Raw genomic sequence first — 23,504 nt, forward strand, 5'->3', positions numbered from 1 at the left:
CATCTTGTGGCGACGCAGAGGGCTGAGAGGAGAGGCTAGACGCTCCACGGCTGGCAGAAGCTGTCAATCCACAGTGAGAAAAGGGCCGAATTGAAATTGCCGGGTTACTATTCATGGTTAGTGCAGCTCTCATTGTTTTCTGGAAGGCTTGGAGGCATATGCGTTCTTTTCATCTGGTTGATTTTAGGTTTGAGCCCAAGAACTGCCGGGACAGAGCTTTTGTGAATGGCTTCAAGGATCAAGTAACAATAATTTGTACATGAAATCACAGTCTGCTTCAGCCGCTTCTCCCGTCTTGGCTGCCACGATGCCAAGTCCAGCATCGAAAAAAGCCACAAAGAAGAATAGCTGGGGTAGCTAGCACTGCCAGATGTGAGTAAAGATAACCCGCAAAGATGCGCCATAAATATCAGCCAATGTAGTTACACCAGCTCCTCCTGGGTAGAGCCTGTCGTGTCCACGAAGAAGTAGACCATCAGGAAGATGACGACGACCACCGTGTAGAGGGCCTGGAAGACGAAGCTGCACGCGAGCCCGAAACTATTTCGTAAGTCTAATGAAATTCCTATACCCATATCAGCTGTGACAAAATGACTTAAAACCGAATAATCCAATAGCTTTAGTCCTCAATTTAACATCACCTGCACAGACTAACTACGACACAATAGAGCGGACGCCCATGATATCAACTCTGCTTCTCCAGGAACTGACTGCGAAAAGACAGAAGCTGATTGCCTGATGAATATATACAGCTCCATCTCAAATGCAAGGCCATTAAAAATTATGCCACAAGATTCAATTTATCCAATTCTTTCGCGGGTTATCGAAAGATGAGAAAGGCAATCCATGGCTTGCCAAGCGCCCAAAGCTCGTCAGCGTCGAAAAAATGAGGGAGGTGTCAGACCCATCACCGTTGAGTAGGGTAGGCTCGGTTTATATGATACAAGTAACATTGTGGAAGCTGATATGATGAGGATGCTGGCTTTCTGCTCACAAGCCAGGGAAAGTCCTGGGGCCTCCATATTTCGACACTGAACGTATACGGCACGCTGAATCGGGCATCTTGGACTTGTACTAGGCTGGCACCTGCAAGAGACAAAGATGCAGAGCACGTTCTCTCCAAAGTCGTAAACAAAGACATTACTGACAGTCATAGACCGTATGGCAGCACCGAGTCGACGAGAGTTGACGGCAAGCTCGCCACTGCGCTTGCTACCCGGGGCAGCAAGATCACGACGGTGACGGGTCTCTTAGGCGGTGTTGGGGGTCAGTCGGCGGGAGAACGAAGATTTATAGGATCTATGATAGTTTATTTCGATTGCGAATGTGAGTTTTTACCAGGTCGCTCGGAAAAACAAAAAAAAAAAAAAAAAAAAAAAAGTGTTATCAGGGTGGGTATTCCCAAGTGTTCCAAGATGGAGTTCTGTTTGCCGGCGCAGAGTGCACCTGTGGGCGCCTTTGAGATTTTTCTTTTGTGAAGTCGTAAGTTTTTATTTATTCAAATTCAAAGTCATTCGATATTTACATATTTTATACAAGAACAAATGCTTTACTTTCGTAATGGTAACTTGTTGTCTGGCTAGCACAGCTCGGCTTCTCGCACATGCCTAGCGCCACAAGAGCCCGGCCGGGTATTTGGTCCAACGTCATTACCCCGGATTATCAGGAACTTGGATAAATAAACAGATCCCCTCAACAGCTAGTTATTGGGAGTGTTTTACAACACATAGCAACCCAAGATTTCACGACCCCCCCTTCACGTCCTTTGCAATGCGGCGGTCATCACGGGTTGTTTTGGGCCGTCCATTGGCGACAGGTCGTGTCCAGCATCACCTGCGACGACAGCTCTCCACCACCCGGCCGCTGCGCAGCATCATGGAGACGACCGGCTTCACCGAGAACCAGATGATGGTCCGCGAGGCCGTCTCACAGATCTGCGCCTCCTTCCCCAACGAGTACTGGCGCGAGAAGGACCGCGCCGAGCAGGACCCGACCGAGTTCCACGCCGCCCTCGCCGCCGCCGGCTGGCTGGGCATCGCCCTTCCCGAGTCCCTCGGCGGCGCGGGCCTGGGCATCGCCGAGGCCACCATGATGATGCAGGCCATCGCCGAGTCCGGCGCCGGCATGGCCGGCGCCCAGGCCATCCACGCCAACGTCTACGCCACGCAGCCGCTCGCTCGCTTCGGCTCTGCCGCGCAGCTGCGCGAGACCATCCCCAACATCATCGCCGGCCGCTGGCGCGCCTGCTTCGGCGTCACGGAACCCGACGCCGGCCTCGACACGCTGAGGCTGTCCACGCGCGCCGAGCGCGCCCCCGACGGCTCGGAGTACCGCATCACCGGGCAGAAGATCTGGATCACCTGCGCGCAGGTCGCCTCGCGCATGATCCTGCTCGCCCGCACGGCGCCGCGCGACGAGCGCAGGCCGAGCGAGGGCCTGTCGCTGTTCTGCATCCCGCTGGACAGGGCGGCGCCGGGGTTGGAGGTCCGCGGGATCCGCAAGATGGGCGGGCGCGCGGTCGACGCCAACGAGGTCTTCTTCGACGGCTACCGCGTGCCCGCGTCGAGCCTGGTCGGCGAGGAGGGCCGCGGCTTCCGCATGATCCTGCACGGCATGAACGCGGAGCGCTGCCTGCTCGCCGGCGAGGCCCTGGGTCTGGGCTACGCGGCGCTGGCGCGGGCGGCCGAGTACGCGTCGGCGCGGGTGGTCTTTGGGCGGCCGATCGGCGCGAACCAGGGCGTCGCGCACCCGTTGGCGGACGCCTATATGCGGCTTGAGGCGGCCAAGCTCGCAACGTATCACGCGGCGCGTCTCTACGACACCGCCGCAGCCCAGGCCGCCGGGCAGACTACCGGGGGGACCGGGCCGGCCACCGCCATCACGCAGGACGCCGTGGGGGTCGCGGCGAACAGCGCAAAGTACCTGGCCGCCGAGGCGGCGTTCACGGCGTGCGAGAGGGCCGTCCTGGCGCACGGCGGCATGGGCTACGCGCAAGAGTACGACGTCGAGCGCTGGTTCAGGGAGTGTCTGGTGCCGCGCATAGCCCCCGTGAGCCGCGAGATGATCCTCAACTACATAAGCGAAAGAGTGCTGCGCCTGCCAAGAAGTTATTAGAAATGGGCGTAGACTACATAATGAGTCATATGGAAGTAATTACAAATGAAATCCCCTTCCTGGCGAAGCGTGAGATAATTACCGGTGCTGGGCGTTTTGTCCCCTTTGCGACAACGGAGAGCGCATCTTTGTGGGTCGCGCGCGCTCGGCATCTCGATCTCGGTTACTCAACTCCTACAACACCCGCCACCAACCAAAGAAAGTTGTTTTTTTTTTCTGCGGCGGCCAAACAGCGTCGCAAAGCAATAGGTTAAGTGTGCCAGGGAAATTAATCGCTGTTACATACACCCCGCCGCATGAGCTCACACTTAACCTCGCCGTCGCCGTCCGCGACCGAGGCCGCGCCGCCGTCTCCGGCCAAAAAGCCGCGCGCGAAGCATGCCTGCACCGTCTGCAACTCGCGGCGCGTTCGCTGCGACGTGATGGAGGTGCAGCCGTGCACAAACTGCGCCGAGGCCGGGGTCACCTGTGAGGTGCTGCCGTCGCGAAGAGGAAGGTGAGTGTTTCTTATCTCATCTCCACAAAGTTGCTGCGTTGCCAGCATAGTAGAAGTCGAAAAAATCTCCGTAACGTCCACAACGACGGGTGGGCTAATACCAAGCCGGTAGATATCCTCGCAAGCCACGGCATAAAGGACCCAGAACCAGGCAGAGTCGAAATGGAGCACCTGCCTCGGTCACCGCGGAGAGCACAGATCCAGAGGATCAGATTCGCGGGGAGGCCCACGCCACCAGCACCACCCAGTCGCCCTCTCACGCCCCATCCGCCTCCTCCGGGCCGCCTCCGCCGCCGCCGCCTCCGCAGTTCACCTCTACCAGCAACGTCGGCGTCGGCCACGGCTACCGCACCAGGAAGCAGACGGCCGCGCGCGAGCTCAGCCCGCCCGCCGCGTCGTCGTCGCCCCCGCCGCCCACCTCCTCGGCCAAGGCGTCAGGCTCCCGCTTCTTCGGCGAGTCCAACTTCCTCACCATCGTCTCCGGCGGGCGCGGCGACCGCGGCGACGGCAGCACGGACCACGCCAATGCCAACCATCCCGGCGGCGCCGACGGCAGCACCCAACCCCGGCGGTACACCTTCCACCTCCCCGCCAAGCGGCCCAACCCGGCCCAGCCGGAGGGCTCCGGCATCAAGGAGTCGGCGTTGCAGTACCTGCGCGACGAGGGCGTCTTCGACCTGCCCTCGGCGGAGCAGTGCGCGCCCGCGCTGCGCGCCTACTTCACCTGGTTCCACCCGTGCTTCCCCGTGGTCGACGCGGCCGACATTGCGCGGCGCTTCACGGAGAACCGCGTGCCCAAGGTGCTCATGTACGCGATGCTCATCGTCGGCTGCACCTACTGCCACGACGCCGTCATTGCGGACATGGGGCTCAGCGACCGCTTCCAGGCCAAGACGCTCTTCTACACGCGCGCCAAGCTGCTGATCGACGCCGACTGGGAGCGCGACGAGATCACGCTCATCCAGTCGCTCTTCCTGATGAGCTTTCAGCGGAACGGGCCGGCGGACGTCCGCGACGTGCGGTACTGGCTGGGAAACGTGATTACCCTGTCAGAGTCCATTGGCCTACATAGATCGTACGTCGTCATTCTGAAAAAGTGTCTACATGGATCGAAACAAAAGACTTACTCATAGTCCCTTGTAGGTCCTGTCAAGTCTCAAAAACAGTTGAATCGCCGACCATGAGAAGGAGGATATGGTGGTCTATTTACGTACGCGACCCCTTCCAGACCGCGAGGGGACGGAATTGCTGACAACCCCAAACAGGTACGCGAGCGGCAGTCGGCGGCATCGCTTGGCTTGCCCAGCCGCATCAGAGACGAGGACTGCGACATTGAGCCGCTGAGCGCCGCGGACCTCGAGGCACCCGACGTGGACCTGGAGCACCCGATCCTCGCGCCGACGAAGCCCGAGCACATTACCTACGCCATCAAAATGGTCGAGGTCTCAAGGTTGAGTATGCGGACTGCCCCCTCCCCTCTCCCTGAAGCCTGGCTAATGAAAAAAAAAAACACAGTCGGCCGCATCATCGACCTGCACTTCGTCCCCGGCCGGACCGGCTCCAAGGCCAAGGACGTGGAGAGCCTGGACAACGCCCTCGAGGCGTGGAAGGACAGCCTGCCGCAGAGCATGCGCTTCCTGTCCGACGAGACGAACACTTCAGTCTGGGCATGCCTCCTGCACCTGGCTTACAAGTAGGTTACATTCACCGCATCCAATATTCATCACCATGCAGCCGAGAAGCACAACCATCTGACGCAAGAGACAGCCACCTGCGCATCCTCATCCATCGAAACAGCTACCTGCACTCCAACGACAAGACGGAGAGCAGCATGATCGTCACGGCCTCGGCGTGCCGCATCAGCCGCATCGCCGAGGACATGTACACGAGCGGCATCCTGGGCTGCGGCCAGATGCACATGTGCGTAAAACCACTCGGAGCTCTCTTCTTCCCCTTTTCGATCAATCAAATCACTTACCGACCACTCTGCAGGATCACGAGCCTCTTCACGTCGCTGTGCATCCACGTCATCAGCATCCGGCGCGACACGGGCGTCAACCGGCGCATCGCCGAGAACCGCGCGCAGATGTGCCTCATCTGCCTCAAGGAGATCCAAAAGTACTGGCGCATCAACAACAACGTCCTCGACATCTTCTTCCAGTACCTCGACGCCTCCATCGCCGACCGCCTGCACGCCAAGCAGCTCTACGCCGGCAACGGCCTCCCCGCCGCCGCCGCCGTGGCTGCTGCCGCCACCACCACCGCGGGCGGCACCTCGCCGCCGCCGCAGACGTCGCTGCCGCCTGCGTCGTTTTCCATAAACGCCAGCGTGCCTTGGCAGCCGCTGCCGCAGCAGCAGCAGCAGCAGCAGCAGCAGCAGCAGCCGGCCGCAGTGGAGACGGCAACGATGGCGCAGTCGCCGCCCCAGATGCTGCCGCAGCCCCAGCAGCAGCAGGCGCCGATGATGATGGGCTTCCCGGGCCCGGCGAGCAACGTGCCGGACATTATATTTGATGACCAGTACTTCACCAACTTGATGAATGGACACTGGGAGGCGGACGAGAAGATAAGCGAGCTGGGCCTCTTTTTGCAAGCCGATGACATGACCGGTGGCCGCGGATGGAGGTGAGGATGTGTGTGTGTGCGGCTGTCTATGTACATGATGATGGCGTTGAGGGAAGTCAGCATACGACCGAGCAATAATTAGATGTATATATCGCTTTGAACCCAGAGACTTGTTTGATTCCACTTGTCATGCCGTTTTTATTTTCTTTATCCTTTCGTGTCAAGAATAATCACCCGCACGATGCTGTTCGTCTGGAATGACTCCTTACGAAAATGAACCGGCCCAGGGCAGGGCCGTCTCGGCGCAGTGCCTGTAGAAGCTAGCGGGCCGTGACAGCGACAACAAGCAAGCTCTCAGCCTTACTTCTGTCCAACAACTTCACTTCCCTCTCGCATTATCTCTCTCTCTCTCTCTCTCTCTCTCTCTCTCTCTCTTTTGAAACTCTCTATCGAACGCCACATTCTTCAGTCCCCGAAAAAAAACTAAAAAAAAACTCAAATCACCAGACAACAGGAAAATGCAGAGGATCCCAGTGGCACGCTCAATTATGCGCGGCGCCGTCGCACGGCCGTCGCACCACAACGGCCAGCGCATGCTCGCGTGCCGCGCCCTCTTGTCTACCAGTACCGGCGACCACCGTGGGGGGAACGCAAACATGACGAGCAAGACTACCCCGGGCAGCAGCATCCCGACACCTCAGCAGAAGAAGACGACGACAGCAGGGGCGGAGGAGGTGGGGAGCGGAAATCCGGAGCTACCCAAGTTTAGCCTCGACGGGCTGGGGGTCAGCAGGAACATGAAGGTCTTTCTGATCGTGGTGCTGAGCATCTTTGGCACAATGGAAACATGGCTCTACTGCAAGGCCGTCTGGCGCTGGTGGTACGGTGAGCAAGGCCTCGCCGTCAAAGGAGACGACAAGTAGAAGCATAAACAGGGTATGGCGACTTGGTAAATAGATAGATCCATGCTTTTGTTACTGAATATTTTCTTTGTACAATAGCAGCATATAGACATGGGTGGCGAAGGCGCCAAGATACCGCTTCGACAGACAAATCATCGCTCATATAAATTCGAAGCAAGACAATTGAAGAAATGCATTCATAGGAACCACCTAAACTCATCGGTGCTTGGGCCGTCCCGTAGCCGGTGAGTGGGCACATCGCGTGCGTCAGTCTTCCTGCCTGCTTTGCGGTTGCGCCGAGCATTGTCAAAGATCATGTAAGCGCCGAGACATCCAGCTAGCGTCGCACCCGCGGCACCAAACGAGGCCGTGGTAATCAGTGCAGGCATGTACTTGGGAGCGTCCTTTTGCCGGAAAATGTTGCTCGCCACAAGGCCCATCAGGTTGGCGAGCGGCACACCGACAGCGGTAAGTGTGATGCGGCGACCTTCGTGGGCGACATTGTTGTTGTACCAGGTTGACAGAAGCACAGATGGTGCCGACGTTCCCCAGCACATCATAAATGTGGCAAAGTAGGCGAGTTGCAGTTGCTTTTCGACATCCTCAATAGCGGCATAGATGATGAAGCCAGTAAAGGTGAAGAGAAAGCCGAGCACAATGAACGGGAAGCGCAGCCGCGTCCAGTCGGAGGCAAAGGCGAGAACCAACAGCATGACAGCACCAGTGACATTGGGAGCCACGGTAAAGAGGTTGGTCTTGATAGTATCGTATTTGAGACGCTGGATAATCTGGGGCAGGAACAGGGAAACACCCTGAAGGGGAACACCTAAGCAGATTTCGATGCCCAGGAAGAAGAATGTAGAGGGGTATGTGAAGATTTTCAAGGCTTCCTTCAGGTTGAACTTTTCGTCAACGACCGAGGAAGAGTCGACCTGGATACGGTGGAAAGCAAGGTCTTTTTCCTCCTGGCTCAGAAACTTGGCCTCGCTCGCGCTCCTTGGCAGGTACCAGAAGGCGAAAATGGCAAAGAGGATTGTAGCGCTACCTTCGATGATAAACAGGTAGCGCCAGGCCAGGATCTTGCTGTCTTTGATGTGGAAGACGCCGAAAGCAAGCAGGCCGCTAAACGCATTGGCGATGTTGGAGGCAGCATAAAAGATGGCCAAGCGTCTCGCCAGTTCGCCACGACGGTAGAATGTGGTGAGATAGTAGATGACTGTGGGGAAAAAGGCGGCCTCAGCCATTCCTAGGAACCAACGAAGGGCGAAGATGCCGCTGAAGTTCGTGGCAGCTGCTGTAAGAAGGGTCATAGAGCCAAAGGAGAACATCATTATGGGAAGAGCGCGAGCTGGGCCATATTTCTTGCCCAGCATCGCGAAAGGAGGGGCAAAGATGACATAAGGGACGAAGAAGATGGAGATGATGAGATTGTATTGCCCGTCTTTGAAGTTGAGATCTAGAATGTAGCGGCGTTAATGCCAGGTCGCAGGGTTCGCTTTGTTTTCGATGCGTACCTTTGCTGAGACCTTTAGTCTGGGCATTGCCAATGTTTCCTTTATCGAGGGCGTTGAAAAGATCTGGAGAGAATATTAGTCAACTGCCAATTCAGTAACGGTTTTCTTCCACTTACACATAACGGCAAGAACAGGCAGGATGCGAAAATCAAACTTCAGAGCCAAGCTCTTTTCTGCAGCGTGGTCAATGACTCGCGCAATGTCCTCGATGCAGGCACCGTGCTTGAGGTCATCATCGTTGGAGAGGGTCGTGTGAGGCATGTTGTCCTTGTTGCTGGACGCTTCCACGTCGAGAGTGTTATCTGGCTTCATCATGGCAGCACAGTTAACACGTTCCAGTTGGGTTAGGAAGTTGTCTGCGTTTTGTTGAAGAGTGCTAGTTGGCAGTCGACGTGCCGAATTCGGGGGTTTTATAAAACGGTATCGGCGCAACTGTAAATTGTGGTCAAGATAAGAGCCGTTGATAGGTAATGCGCATGAGCGCCCCGGCAAAACAGCTATCAGCAACAATGCCAGATAAGGAACCACTTGTCATGGCCAAGACAGCAACAACCTGGGGTGGTAGCCACCCTTTTTATTAATTCTCGAACACAGGGAAAGGGGAGGTGAGCTGAAGCACAGGGCAAGGCGGGCAAGGCAGCTAGCAGGACGCAGTGCGCTAAAAATGGCCGAGGGTGGCTGCAACGGGAGTTGTAGTATTAGCAAGCCGGGGCTGGCAGAAGTACCGTTCGTTCTAGTAATGGATCGACGCGAGACGTCAACATCACATCCTACACCACAGACGCGCCAAAGAGCAAGGCCGAATCAAGTCCGTTTGAGACATTGGGGTATCTCCGCGAGTATCCGTAGTAATTTGACCAATGCTGGACCAAAGGAATCACGAATGCCGGGGCTTGCGGTGTAAAGGAAGGCGAGCGCCACGATAACGATACCAGGAGCTGAAATAAGGTGTGGTTGATAATCTGGGAGTGGGCGGCGGCGCAACGTCTGGCTGGGCGAAGCGAGGGCCCGATCTGTTGGAGAAGGGAAAGGTTCGGAAACTTGATTGTGGAACCGAGGACAACGGACAGCGACCGAATGACCTTGCCAATCAATTGGCATATCATTCAGAACAGTGTCGGTTCTCCAACTCCTTCATTGCTCGACCGCGCGATCATCCTTGCGCCAACCCCAGACCTTCCCCGGAAAATCAGCTGCGAAGCAATTACGTAGTGGCTGCGGGCTTACGTTTCTGGGTCCCAGACGGTGGGAAACCCGACAACCAGGTCTCGCCCCAGCCCACATCAATGTGATGGCTGCATCCCGCTGGAGGGAGATATTTGGGGCTCTCCACTGGGATTGCTAGTTCGGAGCGGACGTGGTGGTGGTCACGATAGTGGTGAAGGGACGGCGTGGAAGCCTTTCCTGTTATGGGGAGGTCAGACCGAGAGACCAAGGTTTGGGGGGCATTGGGGGTCATGAGACGCCTCGTACTGAATGGGGGTCAAAATAGACGACGGTTGCAGATACGGCGGTGGCCGAAGGGGCGGGTTGTGTGCAGATAAGTTTGATGACATGGCGACGATGGACGATGGCCGTAGTGGTGATGTTGGAATGTTGGAAATGTTGGTTGTGCGTTTACAGTTTTGAAGCTGGTGGTGCGGGCCGTGCTTGGTCAATGCAAACACGCGAGGCCGGTCCCTCCTGCAATATCCTAGGCACGGCAGGTCAACCCCCATTTCAGGGCATCTTAGCGGGGGCGGTGCGGGGTAGTGACCACTAACGACCGCTGTCGTCCGCTGTAATCCTCTGCAACGCAGCTCTGTAAATGCTTTCCGGCGAGCTCCATCTAGCAAATGCGGGGGCAAAGAGGGGAGAAGTCGCCAAGGTGGGATGCAAGTCAAAAAAGTCGTCTGCACGCCCTGCCATCAACATATCTTATTCTTGTACATTTTTTTCTCCCTCTTCCTCTTTTTCTCTTTTTTTTTTCCCAATCCTCTTCGCACATCCCCCATAACCTCCCTTATCCCACCATCACAGCCACAATCTCTCGCAATGGCATCGGTCAAGGAAGCCGTCCTCACTGACAAGGCCCCCAAGCCCCTCCCCGGCATCTACAGCCAGGCCATCAAGGCCAACGGCATGGTGTTTGTCTCTGGCGCCGTCCCCATGGATCCCGAGACAATGCAGCTGATTCCCGGCGACATCCAAGCCCACACTGTAAGTTGCTTTCCCGACGCTCTTGACCTTCCATCCAAGCTAGCTAACAGCTCACTTCCCCTCCCAGCACCAATGCATCAAGAACCTCAAGGCCATCCTCGAGGCCGCCGGCACCACCATCGAAAAGGTCGTCAAGGTCAACGTCTTCCTCGCCAGCATGGACGACTTTGCCAAGATGAACGAGGTCTACATGACATACTGGGGTGATGTGAAGCCCTGCCGCACGTAAGTACCTGGCTCCAGTACCCGGTACACCATATCATCACCACTCGAGCTGAACTAATACTTGATGCAGTTGCGTCGCGGTCAAGACTCTGCCCCTCAACACCGACGTGGAGATTGAGTGCACGGCTGTCCTGTAAACAAATGCGAGAAATACATCAAAACGAATCTCATGTCATATTAAAAAAGTTAGCATAGCCACCGACACGGTGTGAATATATCAGTCTATCATAGACATGACAAGCATCAATCATAGCTCCTTTACTAGATCCAGTATTCTTCATAAAAAATAGGTGAATATGGTTGTATATGTAAAATCCCTCTATTTGGCTATTTAATTCTGCCTCGTGTATGCGTACATAACCGATCTTAAAACCGGCAAATAACCCCCCGCTTCCATACTTGTCCTGTAGGAATGATGTTGCCCAAAACACTTAAGCCTTATCTTGCAGAGAATTCTCCAGCTCCATCAGCTCCTTGAGCCCGTCCGCAATCACCTTCGTCTTGGCCGCGTCCGGCCGGGGCAGCGGCCTGCGCGAGAAGCCCCCGTAGCCGGCATACTCGTTGAGCGCGGCCTTGACGCCGACGACGCCCGTCTGGATGGCCACCCAGTCCCCGCGGGCGACCACCTCCTGCAGGCGGACCGCCTCCGGCGACAGCACGCCCTCCTTCTCCGCGACGTCGAAGACGCGCACGCACGCGCGCGGTGCGACGTTGGCCAGGCCGCCGATGACGCCAGCGCCGCCCGCGGCCAGCGCCGGCAGCGTGAAGTCGGCCGACCCCGCGAAGCACAAAAAGTCGTCACCAGCCGCGCGTGCGGCCGCCGCCACGCGGCCCAGCTTGCCCGTGTTGCCGCACGTGAACTTGCAGCCCGCGACGTTGGGGTGGCGTGCGAGGGCCGCCAGCGTGTCGGAGCCGAGGTCGACGCCCGGCGTGGCGCCGGGGTAGTTGTACACGAGGATGGGGATGGGCGAGGCGTCGGCCACGGCGGTGAAGAACTCCGTGACCGTCGCGGCGCCGTCAAAGAGCCCGCAGTAGTAGCTGGGAGGCAGGACCAGCGCGTAGTCGCCGCCGGCGGCCGCGGCGTCCTGGCACAGCCGCACGGCCTCGAGGGTCGACTGCGCGCCGCACCCGACGATGAGCGGCGTGGAGGTGAAGCCCGCGGCGTCGAGCGCCTGCCGGGTCGCCTGCGTCACGGCCACGCGCTCCTCGCGCAGCAGGTGGACGGCCTCGCCGTTGGACCCCTGCACGGCGATGCCGGCGACGCCGGCCTTCGCCAGCCGCACCGCGTGCCGCCCGGTGGTCTTGGTGTCGAGATCTTCCGTGTCCGCGTCGAAGAAGGCCACGGTCGGCACGTAGATACCCCGGGTCAGCGGCCGAGAGGTGCCGCCGTTGCCGGTGCTGGAAAATGCAGAAGGTGACATTGGTGTTGGGATTTTGTGTGGCTGTTGGGTGTAGTATGTGATGTGTGGGCGGCTGTGTTGGATGGTAACCAACTCTCGATTGAATCAAGGTGAGGGTTATGAAAGTTGATTCAAAAAGAATGAAAAGAAGGGATGAGACGTAATGGAGAGAGAAAGAAGCATCGTGTGCGGGAGGATGGGGGACGGAGTGGGAAAAGGCTATCTATCCATTGTACTCGGTACTAGTCGACTGGACCCCGAGTTGGTGGTTGGGTCTCTTTCAAGGTGGCCGTTCCGTCCCCCCCATGATGAAAGAAGTCTACAAAAAGCAATCCCCATTCAATGTTTGCCCCCGCACCAATGCGGTTATTTGTGACGAATCGCTGTTGTTGGTGGAGGTCATTCATGTCTAACGCAAGCAGCCAGCCGAACTCATGCTGTACTCTGCCATCGTCACACACGTCTGCTACAGCACATTTGCCCATCCAATTGACAGCTCTACGCTTCGTTGGCTAGTTGAATCTGCGCGGGGGGCAAGGGCAAGAAGGTGGGAGGAATCGAGTCCTCCCCGCCTCTGTTGAATCTTGGTGCCAATCTTGTTCCCCGCGGCTGCCGCTAATCAGCTGGGCTGCAAGCCTGCACCGCAACCCGCAACCCCCCACGCCCCGTTCGGATCCCCCAAAGAGAGTTCCGCGCTGTCTGATATTACCTGACGTGTACTCATCACTAGCGGTGTATGTTGCATGGAGGGGGGCGGTCGAGAGGCCATGCTGTCGACTGGTGAAGGCAGACTTGGCCTCCACCAGCGCCAACATGTCTTGGAACTTTGTCAATGTCTACGAAGTACGTATCCCTAGGACGTGGGACAAAGCCTTGCTGTAACAAGTGTCAGTGCTAATCGGAAAGATGGAGCGAGATGAAGAGGGTCAGCCGAGTCGTTCAGCAACAAGGAACAACGCCACCGCTGCCACCCACTAAGTTTATTAGCGTCTGAAGTGGCTCTTGTGAAGCATGGTTTGTAACTATCTTGTTTGTATACGTGTATTCCAAGACCTAGGGACTGCTTCTTCGGCCACTTCCTTTCCGAAGCGCTGAATGTTCTTGGTATGCTCTCACTTACATACTGATATAACATAGGGTGACGGCATTGGACCTCCAATGGTGCAGGGCAGCTACGCGCCCTATTATCGACAGCAACCTACCCACCATAGCGTTGTCTGCTGATTCCGAAAGTCTCAACGAGGGGTGCAAATATTTTAATCAAGCACAAAAACTTGTTGAGAGTTCCTCTTAGACTACCTAGTACCGCCATAGTGGTCCGTTATTGAGTCTGATTCGTTCGTTTGGGTAGACTTGCTTGTATGTGGTAGTTTCTGTAGATGTGGGTTGGGTACGACCAGTCCCAGGTCTTCACTGAAGCCCGTCGACCAGCCATTCATGCTTAAGTAGAGCGCGGTAATATTAACTACATACATGCACCTGGACAACCGACCATAATCTCTGTATCGGAACAACGACGCGCCGATCACGAATCAGGGCAACCTGCGCATTAAACTCGAGGCCCTCCCCCTTGGCCCTTCCACCGTAATAAAAGCACTCTTCAGTTCATTTCAAATGCCCTCTCTCGAGTATATTCCCGTTTACGGTGAATGGGAACGAAAATGCTACCCCAACTGGCCCGATGCCAGATTCCAGATACCCGCTGCAAAGGAGCATGCTGGGCAGGTCTACTATCTCCGCAAGGGAGACTTGGTCGGCTTCGGAACCACTGCGCTGGTAGAGCGACTGCCCTCCGGCGATGCAATTGTGAAGACGCCTCTGCAAAACCCCCTCAACCCGGCCGAAGAACGCATGAACCGCGAGGCCGTGGCTCGCGAAGCCGAGGTCTATCAACGCCTGAGCAGCGGCGACGGGAATGACACGCCGACAACCCCGAGATTCCTAGGCTGGGATGCCCAGTCCTGCACTCTGACCCTTGAACATCAGTCCAACGGAGATCTGGCTACATATTTGAGGGACAATGACGCCGCGAGCGCTGTGGACCTTGAAACTCGTGCAAAGTGGGCGACCCAGGCAGCTCGAGCGCTGGCGAGCCTTCACGACAAACAAGTAATCCACGCCGACGTCGCCCCCCGGAATTTTCTTTTGAATGACAAGTTGGATCTGCGTATCTGTGATTTTGCTGGGAGTATCTTTCCTGGGGGTCCTGTAGAAATAGGCGCTCCGGGATCGAGGTATCAGGCAGGACGCTGCGGGAGGGGCTACGTACCTACCAAGGCTGACGACGTTTTCGCCCTTGGATCGGTGCTGTACTCGATTATGACTAGCAATGAGCCCTACAGTGATCTAATGGATATTGAGGTTGAGCGTCGCTTCCAAGCAGCTGAGTTTCCCGAGACGGGCTCCCTCCAATACGGTAGTGTTATAGATGGCTGTTGGCACGGTAGGCTTACGAGTGCCCAGGCTGTGGTGCAAGCTTTGAGTAGGTATAGTGCAGAAAGTAGTTGATAATGTTCCTCGCCTAGCTCAGCAGACCAAGGCTGATGCTGTCTAACTGACACCGTAAACTTTTGGTACCACGCAAATTGTACAGGCACAGAAGCCCCCGAGACGGGCTCTGTTACCCGGCTGACTGCGAGGTTGGCTCGCTGACACTGTCCAGGAACAACTGCCCGAGTGGTACACTCCAAATTCGCTACTGGCAGACTAAAAACTTCACCGGTGATTGGTACGGCTATGGCTATATGAAGATTGGTTTATCAATAAAGTAAACTACCTGCAGTAGCACGATAATGTTGTGGCATGCCTTTTTCAGGCTGCAAGGAGACCTGGTGGCTCTAATGAGGTATTTGAAAAAGGTGGCGTGTACAGGGCATCAGGGTTCCCAAGCCTGAGTGTAGTTTCTGTTACAGCTGGGTTGCATTGACATCAAATGGGTGCGCGAGCAACAGAATGTCTGTGTGTTGATCCTCTGGGACAGTCCTCTGTCATGGAGGTCTTTTCAAAATTCCGTCGGGTTTACAAGAATGGCGCCACTGGTCACTCACAACATTACGAGCCGCTCCGTGATGCATCCCCGAGTCCAGAGATCTGTCCCAAGAAAAGCAGCAAACTTTCTATGGCGCTACATTTCAAGCAGGCCTTGACTCCAATGCCAGGTTGCAGTTCGAGAGCCAGGCTTCCGCTATCCTGGGGGATGTTGGCACCGGCACTTGCCGCGAGCCCGCGTCTGGTTGGATTGAACACAAAGTGCCGGTTTCGAGATTGCGGATATATTGGGATAAAATTCCGGCGAGGACGGAATGTATCCATCTCATATTGTACGAATCTGCCGAGGACGACGATATCGAACGCAACATCTCAGAGCTACGTGAACGATTGGGTCAAGTTCCAGTATCTCTAGATGTCAAAAAGAAGTTTATCAGTCCTCGAGGGACTTACCAGGATAACCACGAGCCACCATCACTCGAACCAGCGTCAGTTCAGTCTCAAGTCGGTACATTGGCTAGTGCATTACAGCGTGGTATTTGCAGGTCCGCTCTGAACGAGAGGATGAAAGTTGCCAGCGCCCACCTGGCCGAATACAAATGCTATCCAACAGATCCACAGACTCCAACTCAAACGCAGCTTTACATGAGACCCAACAATCACGCGCTATGGCGATTCGGTTCCCAATCAAATCACAGGCGTGTCTTACCAGAGCCCTACGTGCTGGACATCGCATGGCTCAAGACCTGATGGTCGCTGGATAAGATCAAGCGTCGAGTTGGAAAGATGCTCGACTATAGGAACCGAAAGCTAGTTGGCTATCACTCTGGATTTTGGGTTCGTGCGGCTGACTCGAAACATGAATTTGGCGTCTGCACAGGTACTTGGCATCTAGAGGGGCCAATTGAGGACCATTTACCAACCAGAGGAAATTGCAGTTTGGGGAATCGCGAGTATGAGGGCCACGGCTAGGGTTGAGTACTGCGGAATGATCGAGCGCTTCGTCGACGGCTCGTCCTATCTGGATGCACCGCCATTCCAGCAAAGTGTGCGGTGGTAGTGGGAGTTTGCTCATGAGAGGGTTTTCGTCGGCCGAGGCTCGCACGCTGAAGTTATTACCTTTCGTCTACCGCACGACGCGTGGCGTAGAGAATTACTTGAGCATGCCTTATGGGATTCCGACAGTTTGTTCCCCTTCACGCACCCATGACATTGCCATTTGCCCGTGCACAGCTGACACAAAGAGCCCGCAGAATCACTCGAGGATACGAACAGTCTGGTACGCTGGCAGTGGCGTGCGCTCTTACTAATAGAGGGGGACGGCCCCCTGATAATGACGAAGCGCACGGTGAATCGGATGGCGTGTTTACGTGTTTTCTCGGCTGGGAGACGGTAGAGGCACGAGTTGCTGCATGGGACACGAGCCTTGACAACAGCATGACTGCGTATGACAACATTGGCCGTTGTCTGGATGAGCTGAAAATGTTTGCAGAGGGTGGTATCGACTCTCGACTGATCATCCAGCTGAAAGAATTTTTAAGTATGTAGCCGTCAACGTGTCAATGTCGAGTTCATTCGACTCCTGTATAGGCGGAAAGGACCCCGCGCGAGAGGGCGGGCAGGCGGAAGGGAACGTAACGTTTCGGCTGGGCAGTGCGACGGTCTCGAAGCTGGGATGAAAAAAATGAAATACCCCGGCTGTTTAGGGAAGTGATTTACTTTGATGACATGGTTACATCGATTCAATTGTGCATCCGTGCCGTCTTGTCCAAGACAGGTGTTTGACTAACTCCCCCCAATGCCACCCCCACGCCCCCCCAACATCGCGTGGGGGACCGAAGCATTCACAAATCACCAACCCAGCTCATCTAATCTATTGTCAATTCCATCATCCTCTACTCCGTGCTCCGCACGCTAATAATCATCTACCAGCCCCGCGCCTTTGTCCAGATATCCACAATCTCATCCTCCTTGCCCGGCCGGTCCTCGTCCACCACAAAGTACCACCCAAAGTGGCTGCTCGTGATGCACGCGTGGTTGGGCCACAGCCTCACCTTCTGCCCGACCTCGAGCGTGTCCGACGGCGGGCCCGACGGCTCGCCCCTGCGCTTCCCCGCCGCCCACGTCACGATGCCGTGCTCCTGCGAGAACCGCCCGACCGTCCAGCCCTCAAAGTCCTCCACGTCTCCCTGCGTCACCGCCGCCGCCGCAGCTTGTCGCCCCCACGGCGTCACCATGGCCATGCCGTCGTAAGCCTTGCAGAACTCGCGGCCTAGCGCTAGGCCGCCGGCGCCGACCAGAGCCTCGGGCGTGCCGCCGGCGCCGCGCCCGGGATACGTGCTGTGCACCTCGGCGAGGACGGTCAGCGCGATGTCACCCCAGGACAGCCGCGACGCGGCCATGCTGTGCGCGGCGAGCTGCTGCAGGTCCAGCGTCGGGTAGACGCCAGCATGGATCTCCACGACGTGGCCGCCTGTCTTGACGGTCTCGAAGAGCGCCGTCAGGCTCTGCACCTCGGCCTGCAGCTCCGGCGTCGATGCGGCCTGCGCGCCGTTGTCGTCGTGGCTTAGTAGGTTCTGGACGGACAGGGCGGTGGGCGACGCGCCGCCCGAGAGGATGAGGGCGGGCAGGCCCGACACGCCCTGCTTGGTAGCCTGCGCCCTGATCCTGTCGGCGCCCAACAGCATGGCGCCAATCTCAGCGCCCATCATCTTGATGGCCGCGGCGCGACTGTCGCCGCCGTAGGATTGGCCAGCATGGGAGTAGAGGCCGGAGAGGATGATGTCGCCGTCGCGATGCGCCGTCAGGGCAGCCGTGGCAACCTCGAGGAAGCGATCGCTGTCGGCGACGACGCCGGCACGCTTGCCGCCCATGTCAATCTTGATCGAGGCACGGGGCGCGATGCCGCTTGCCTGGCGTAGCTTGGCAGCGACGGGGAGCTGCGCAGGATCGTCGAGAAGAATGGAGACTGAGCCATCGCCGAGAACCCTGGCAATAGCTGCAAGACGATCTACCGCATTCGCGGTGATGGGCAGGCCGTAGAGAACCTTGCGCGGCCACAGATTAGCCACGGCTCTTCTGGATGTAAAAGACTATTGTAGTAATCAACGTACATTGACTTGCCGACCTTGGGCCTTGTACGCCTTCAGGGCTTCCAGCAAGAACTCTCCCTCGGCCAGCGTTGAAATCACAATGTTGACCGGGAATGAAGGGTCGTCGCCGACCTGCAGGCGGGTAATCTCCACCGTCTAGGAAAGTAGTCAGTCAGCGAGGACTCACAGGCAGAATCGCATACACCCAGCCGTACCTTGTGCGTCTTGACGTGCGCTCGCCAGCCCAGGTTGAGGCTCTTGCAAGCGCCCAGCATGCGACTGCAGTTTCTGCGCACCGCTGCGACGTTGATGATGGCCGCCGGCGTAGGCACTTCTCGGATTGACTTTCCGACATACTCGCCAACCAGAGCCTCCCGAGGCGAGGCTTCGTAGTACTTCAACGAGGACATTGTGATTGTAGCAGGGCAGTCGGTGTGCGCAAAAGTGGCGGGTTGGGGCAGATGGAAGGAATGAGAATCCGAGGACTTTCTCCTGCGAGGGATTTACTTGTTATGAGAGCGCTGTGTGACGACGCATGAACACGGCGTTGATGAGAGGATATGAGAAGGCAAGACCCCCACAAACTGGACGACGCAGCTTTTCCCTCGCAATATTTACTAACGTCAACTAGCATTAATTGGTTCCTGATTGCCCCTCTATACCCCTCCAAAATTTGCCCCTCCTCACACTGTGACCGGGCGTTACGCCTTCTGCCAGAAACGCCAAAGCGGAAACATGGGGTAGAACGGGCATCTTTTGGCCTCAATTGCGGAAGCCTCAATTGCGGAAGTTGAGTGGTCCACCGGGACTAGCTGTTTTTAACTCCATGATTTGTTCCCAGCTATTGGCTGACAACTTCTGGCTCTCTTGGGGGCGGTTCATTATTCCATTCTAGAAGGAGGCTTTTAATTAGCTGGCTGATGGACGCTGGACAGTGCAAGCAAAACAGCCGCATTGTTCTCGGGTATAAATAGCCTCAACTCGGCATCTTGAGATAACGTCAACGGGGAAGAGCATTGATTCCAAAGATGCCGAGGCACCGAGCCTTTGCTGGCTTATCCCTTGTTAGGCTGGGCTTACTGGCTCGGCCCCAGCCGAGGGATCAATCAGCCAACCAAAGCTCCGGGTCTTGAAGTCATAAAGGCCGGCCGACTCCCCCGATGCGTGCCGTCATTATCCAAATTTCACATCGCCAAAAATCGAAATCCAAAGAGCAGAATAAAATGTCACGCAAGCTGCACCCCATTCATTCGTCCCAGGAACACCGCCTGAACCCCGAGTACAAGGCCTATTACAATGAGCACGCCATCGCCGTTCCCAAGCTCCATACGATCCCCATTGACGTGATCCGCTCCATCCCCCGCCGCCCGTTTCCCGGCTGCGGTCCCGACGTGCCCGTGGGCAAGACGGAGGACATCAAAATCACCCCGGATTCCGGCCCGGCCAAGGGCGTGACCATACCGACCCGCTGCTATACCCCGCCCGGGTCGGCGCCGGACGGAGGCTGGCCGGTCCTCGTCTTTTACCACGGCGGCGGCTGGACCGTCGGCGGACTCGAGTCCGAGACGGACATCATCACCAACATCTGCACAAGCGCCAAGTGTGTGGTTGTATCCGTGGATTACAGGTAGGTCATGATCCTCTCCGTTCCTGACCACTACCAACGCACGCAATGCGACAGACTCGCCCCGGAGCACCCGTTCCCGGCCGCGGTGGACGACGCCTGGGCGGCCCTCCTCTGGGTCGCCGCTGAGGGCAAGTCCGCGCTCAACATAAACCCGGACAACATCGGCGTCGGCGGCTCCTCCGCCGGCGGCAACCTAGCCGCCGTCATGGCCCAGCGCGCCGCCTCCTCCTCCCACGGCAGCACCCCGCGCGTCGCGGCGCAGCTCCTCAACATCCCCGTGACGGACAACACGCGGACGCCGGCCAGCTGCGCGTGCTGGCGCGACCTGCAGCACTCGCCGGCTCTCTCCGCCGACATGATGCTGTGGTTCCGCGCCGGCTACCTGCCTCGTGCCGGGGACGCCGAAAACCCGGAGGCCAGCCCGCTGTTGTGGCGCGGCGACTGGGCGGCGTTGCCGCCGGCGGTGGTCGTGGTGGCCGGGCTGGACGTGCTGCGCGACGAGGGCGAGGCCTTTGGCGAGAGGCTCCGGCGGGCGGGCGTGCGCGCGCGCGTGGTCACGTTCCCGGACCAGCCGCACATCTTCCCGGCGATGAGCGGCGTGCTCGAGGACGGCAGGCGGGCCATCACGGTCATGTGTGAGGGCTTGCGAGAAGTGTTCTACCAGGGGAGTTCCGTTGACACTCGATCTAACATCTAGATGGTCCGAACCACATTACCTGCTGAGGACAAGGTTGGGCCAAATACAAAATGTTCCATTCCAGCTCTATGTAGAAAAATAAATTAAAACAGAATCTCTGCAAGCAAAATCATCGGCCTTCAATGCATCGCGGACCAGACAAGTAAGGCAAAGGTGAATTGGGGGATGGACGTGGAGAGTGCGTGCTCACAAGTTCAGTAGGCAAGAGACGGCCGTGGAGCTAGAGCTTGTCGGCAGGACGAGGGCGAGTTTTAATGCATGGGTTTGGGCTGGGCTAGTTTGCCAAGATTGTATCGTTGCTGAAGATTGTATCGTTTCTCCAGGTTGCATGGTTGCCCAGAGTCGTATGGTTGCCCCAAGTCCTATTGTTGCCTGGAATCCTATTGCTGCTTGGCGTCCCATCGTTGCCAGAAAGAATGTACTTAATCGCACGCTCGTGCCCAAACGTGTCAAAATTGTTACCGGCCTTGAGTGGAATCGTCAAGTTCCCCGGCCTCACCCACCGCTGGAGGAACCACAGCGCGGGCCGCGAGAAGCTCAGGCCGCGGCCCCAGACGTCCTGAGTCGGCCAGAGGTGCTCCCATTCGCTGAGCTTGATGTGCTCGACGTATCCCAGCTGGCCCTGGCATGTGTACCTGTCCCACTGGAACCGCTCGCTGTTGAGGTATCCGCGGCGGGCCACGGGGTCGCAGCCGTTGCGGCGCACCCAGCGCTGGATCCAGGCGGGCACGGGCAGCAGGCGGCGCTTCCGGTCGCCCCAGTACGAGGCGCGCTCGTCGATGGTGCCGTGCGCCTCGAGCACGGGCATCGGTAGCCGCGCGTCCTTGCAGAAGTCGAGATCTAGCTCGCCGTGCGCGTGGACGCCGGAGAGCGCCATGCCGGCGAAGTGGTAGCTGAAGCGCGGGTCGCAGGCGAGGATGTTGGCGAAGCCGCTGCCCTCGGACTCACCGACTAGGAACACGCGGTCGACGTCGATGCAGTAGTGGTTCATGGTGTAGTCGAGGACGGTCCGCGTGTAGTTGAAGTCTGGGGACTCCATCTCGGCGTGGTCTTCACCAGCGAGCCAGCGTTTCTGCTTCGGCGTCAGCGCAAGTGCACATCTAGAGAAATCTGGGACCTTAACATACCCTTCGAGCTTGCAGGTAGTGCACTGCAAAGGTCGGGTTGAACCTCCAATTGGTGAATCGCGTCTTCTCGTTCATCTCGTCGGCGTCCTCGCGATGGGCGTGAAAGGCCAGAATCAAAGGCGTCGGCCTGTCCGTGTCGTAGTGACGAGGCAAGTACATTATGGACTCGCGTCTGTGACTTCTGCGTTTTGTGCTTCCCATCTGATACTTAATCGTTCTTTGCCTGCCAGCCCCTCGGGCACGGACACCACAGCCTGGGGAGCCTCTGCCGAAGGTCACGGGTGGGAAGGCTGAGACGGCATCTGCCACCGCAAGCAATGAGGTCGCAATTTTTAAAAGGATAGAAATCTTCATATTTATCTTCTGCTCTGCTGATTTGGGGCCTTGGGAACAAGAAAGAACTCGATCGGCACCGTCAGCTGGAGACTTTAGCTGGATAGGTGGAAGAGCCAGGAATGCTCATGTCGATTTCAATATCGGCGATTGTGCGCTTGCACTCACCTCTATCAAGTAGTTAACCGAGACTTAGACTTTTACCCGAGTACGCGCTATCTTCCCCGCGCGATGCATTCATTGTTCAAGGAACTGTCAGAGGGGGGGCGGCTTCTCCGAATCTTCCGCGCGACGTTCTACTGTGTAAAGATGGTAAGACATAATGTCGCATGTAGGCAAAATTGTGAAGTAAGAATCGGAGACATTTATCATATATTTATCAAATGAATTTCCAGACTTCTACTAAAGTGGCTTGCAAGTCTCGACCTAATGAACAATGCCTTTTCCTAAACATGCGAAGGTTTGGTGGTGAGCGACGGACTGCAGGCGAAGCGACACCAAAGGGAGAGTAAGCCAGGAGAGTAAGCCACCGCCAGAGGAAGGAAAGGAAAAGGGCGACCAATACTAGGCTAAACCCCAGTAGACTTTGAAACTACTTTATTAGGATACACTGGGAATGTGGCTGCACCATGAGTTGGTCAGTCAGACCGCATAGGGCGGAAGCGCCATGCCACCACCAGCAAAACCAACACGAACGGGACATGCGGATCTTATCATCGGTGACATACATCCCGCAACCTTGTTTGTTATTACTAGTCTCCCGAGGGCGGTCTGCGGGAGGGTAGCAACGTGCTCCTACACGAACAAGAGAGAGCCCTGCCAGCTGACTGGGGCAACCCCCCAACGACATGACTCCTACTTGGACGGCACACTTGTTTTCGCTCAACACTCGCCGTATCCCGAATTTGGTATCTACTTTCAAGCATACGAGCAGGTGAACTAACAATGCTAGAAGGCTTTAACCGGACTGCACATGCGCCATCTTGTACTTCTATATAAGCCTCCTCCCCTCCGGAGACAGCGACGGGCCGACCGCCGGAAGAGCACGGCCCCACTCATCTCGGTCCAGCAGCAGCTTCGGAGAAAAACCCACCTCCAATCTCCCCTGGAGAAAACCCACGCTCTTACACTGACCACCACCAGCAACACCCCTGGATATTATCCCCTACAACCCACCTCATCGGTTTCTGCCGCGTGTTCGACGCATTTTTACGCGTGTTTGTGT

The 23,504-nt window shown here is 56.9% G+C and overlaps 10 protein-coding genes across 10 annotated transcripts; 6 read left to right on the top strand and 4 right to left on the bottom strand.

Moving 5' to 3' along the window:
- Positions 1–1,875: 1,875 nt before the first annotated feature.
- Positions 1,876–3,114, top strand: ISF_02665 (Acyl-CoA dehydrogenase/oxidase; the record flags this gene model as incomplete). The annotated part of the gene is made up of 1 exon (XM_018846271.1): positions 1,876–3,114. The coding sequence occupies one exon, from the start codon at positions 1,876–1,878 to the stop codon at positions 3,112–3,114; it is 1,239 nt and encodes a 412-aa protein (XP_018706978.1).
- Positions 3,115–3,410: 296 nt separating this feature from the next.
- On the top strand, positions 3,411–6,239 carry ISF_02666 (Transcription factor; the record flags this gene model as incomplete). Its single annotated transcript, XM_018846272.1, has 6 exons — positions 3,411–3,610; positions 3,762–4,685; positions 4,839–5,065; positions 5,126–5,303; positions 5,345–5,530; positions 5,603–6,239. The coding sequence occupies 6 exons, from the start codon at positions 3,411–3,413 to the stop codon at positions 6,237–6,239; spliced, it is 2,352 nt and encodes a 783-aa protein (XP_018706979.1).
- Positions 6,240–6,693: 454 nt separating this feature from the next.
- ISF_02667 (hypothetical protein) lies at positions 6,694–7,098 on the top strand (the record flags this gene model as incomplete). Its single annotated transcript, XM_018846273.1, has 1 exon — positions 6,694–7,098. One exon carries the CDS (start codon positions 6,694–6,696, stop codon positions 7,096–7,098), a length of 405 nt encoding a protein of 134 aa, XP_018706980.1.
- A 176-nt stretch (positions 7,099–7,274) lies between these two features.
- Positions 7,275–8,903, bottom strand: ISF_02668 (Major facilitator superfamily transporter; the record flags this gene model as incomplete). Its single annotated transcript, XM_018846274.1, has 3 exons — positions 7,275–8,533; positions 8,592–8,654; positions 8,708–8,903. The coding sequence occupies 3 exons, from the start codon at positions 8,901–8,903 to the stop codon at positions 7,275–7,277; spliced, it is 1,518 nt and encodes a 505-aa protein (XP_018706981.1).
- A 1,722-nt stretch (positions 8,904–10,625) lies between these two features.
- ISF_02669 (L-PSP endoribonuclease family protein Brt1) lies at positions 10,626–11,152 on the top strand (the record flags this gene model as incomplete). Its single annotated transcript, XM_018846275.1, has 3 exons — positions 10,626–10,790; positions 10,858–11,015; positions 11,086–11,152. The coding sequence occupies 3 exons, from the start codon at positions 10,626–10,628 to the stop codon at positions 11,150–11,152; spliced, it is 390 nt and encodes a 129-aa protein (XP_018706982.1).
- Positions 11,153–11,446: 294 nt separating this feature from the next.
- Positions 11,447–12,436, bottom strand: ISF_02670 (dihydrodipicolinate synthase; the record flags this gene model as incomplete). Its single annotated transcript, XM_018846276.1, has 1 exon — positions 11,447–12,436. The coding sequence occupies one exon, from the start codon at positions 12,434–12,436 to the stop codon at positions 11,447–11,449; it is 990 nt and encodes a 329-aa protein (XP_018706983.1).
- Positions 12,437–14,029: 1,593 nt separating this feature from the next.
- ISF_02671 (Protein kinase-like domain protein) lies at positions 14,030–14,969 on the top strand (the record flags this gene model as incomplete). The annotated part of the gene is made up of 2 exons (XM_018846277.1): positions 14,030–14,858; positions 14,941–14,969. The coding sequence occupies 2 exons, from the start codon at positions 14,030–14,032 to the stop codon at positions 14,967–14,969; spliced, it is 858 nt and encodes a 285-aa protein (XP_018706984.1).
- A 2,359-nt stretch (positions 14,970–17,328) lies between these two features.
- Positions 17,329–18,905, bottom strand: ISF_02672 (Alanine racemase; the record flags this gene model as incomplete). The annotated part of the gene is made up of 3 exons (XM_018846278.1): positions 17,329–18,450; positions 18,517–18,651; positions 18,711–18,905. The coding sequence occupies 3 exons, from the start codon at positions 18,903–18,905 to the stop codon at positions 17,329–17,331; spliced, it is 1,452 nt and encodes a 483-aa protein (XP_018706985.1).
- An 813-nt stretch (positions 18,906–19,718) lies between these two features.
- Positions 19,719–20,819, top strand: ISF_02673 (Alpha/beta hydrolase fold-3; the record flags this gene model as incomplete). The annotated part of the gene is made up of 2 exons (XM_018846279.1): positions 19,719–20,122; positions 20,177–20,819. The coding sequence occupies 2 exons, from the start codon at positions 19,719–19,721 to the stop codon at positions 20,817–20,819; spliced, it is 1,047 nt and encodes a 348-aa protein (XP_018706986.1).
- A 274-nt stretch (positions 20,820–21,093) lies between these two features.
- Positions 21,094–22,105, bottom strand: ISF_02674 (hypothetical protein; the record flags this gene model as incomplete). The annotated part of the gene is made up of 2 exons (XM_018846280.1): positions 21,094–21,891; positions 21,947–22,105. 2 exons carry the CDS (start codon positions 22,103–22,105, stop codon positions 21,094–21,096), a joined length of 957 nt encoding a protein of 318 aa, XP_018706987.1.
- Positions 22,106–23,504: the final 1,399 nt, after the last annotated feature.

Source organism: Cordyceps fumosorosea (genome assembly GCF_001636725.1).
Source record: "Cordyceps fumosorosea ARSEF 2679 chromosome Unknown scaffold_4, whole genome shotgun sequence".
Classification (NCBI taxonomy): domain Eukaryota; kingdom Fungi; phylum Ascomycota; class Sordariomycetes; order Hypocreales; family Cordycipitaceae; genus Cordyceps; species Cordyceps fumosorosea.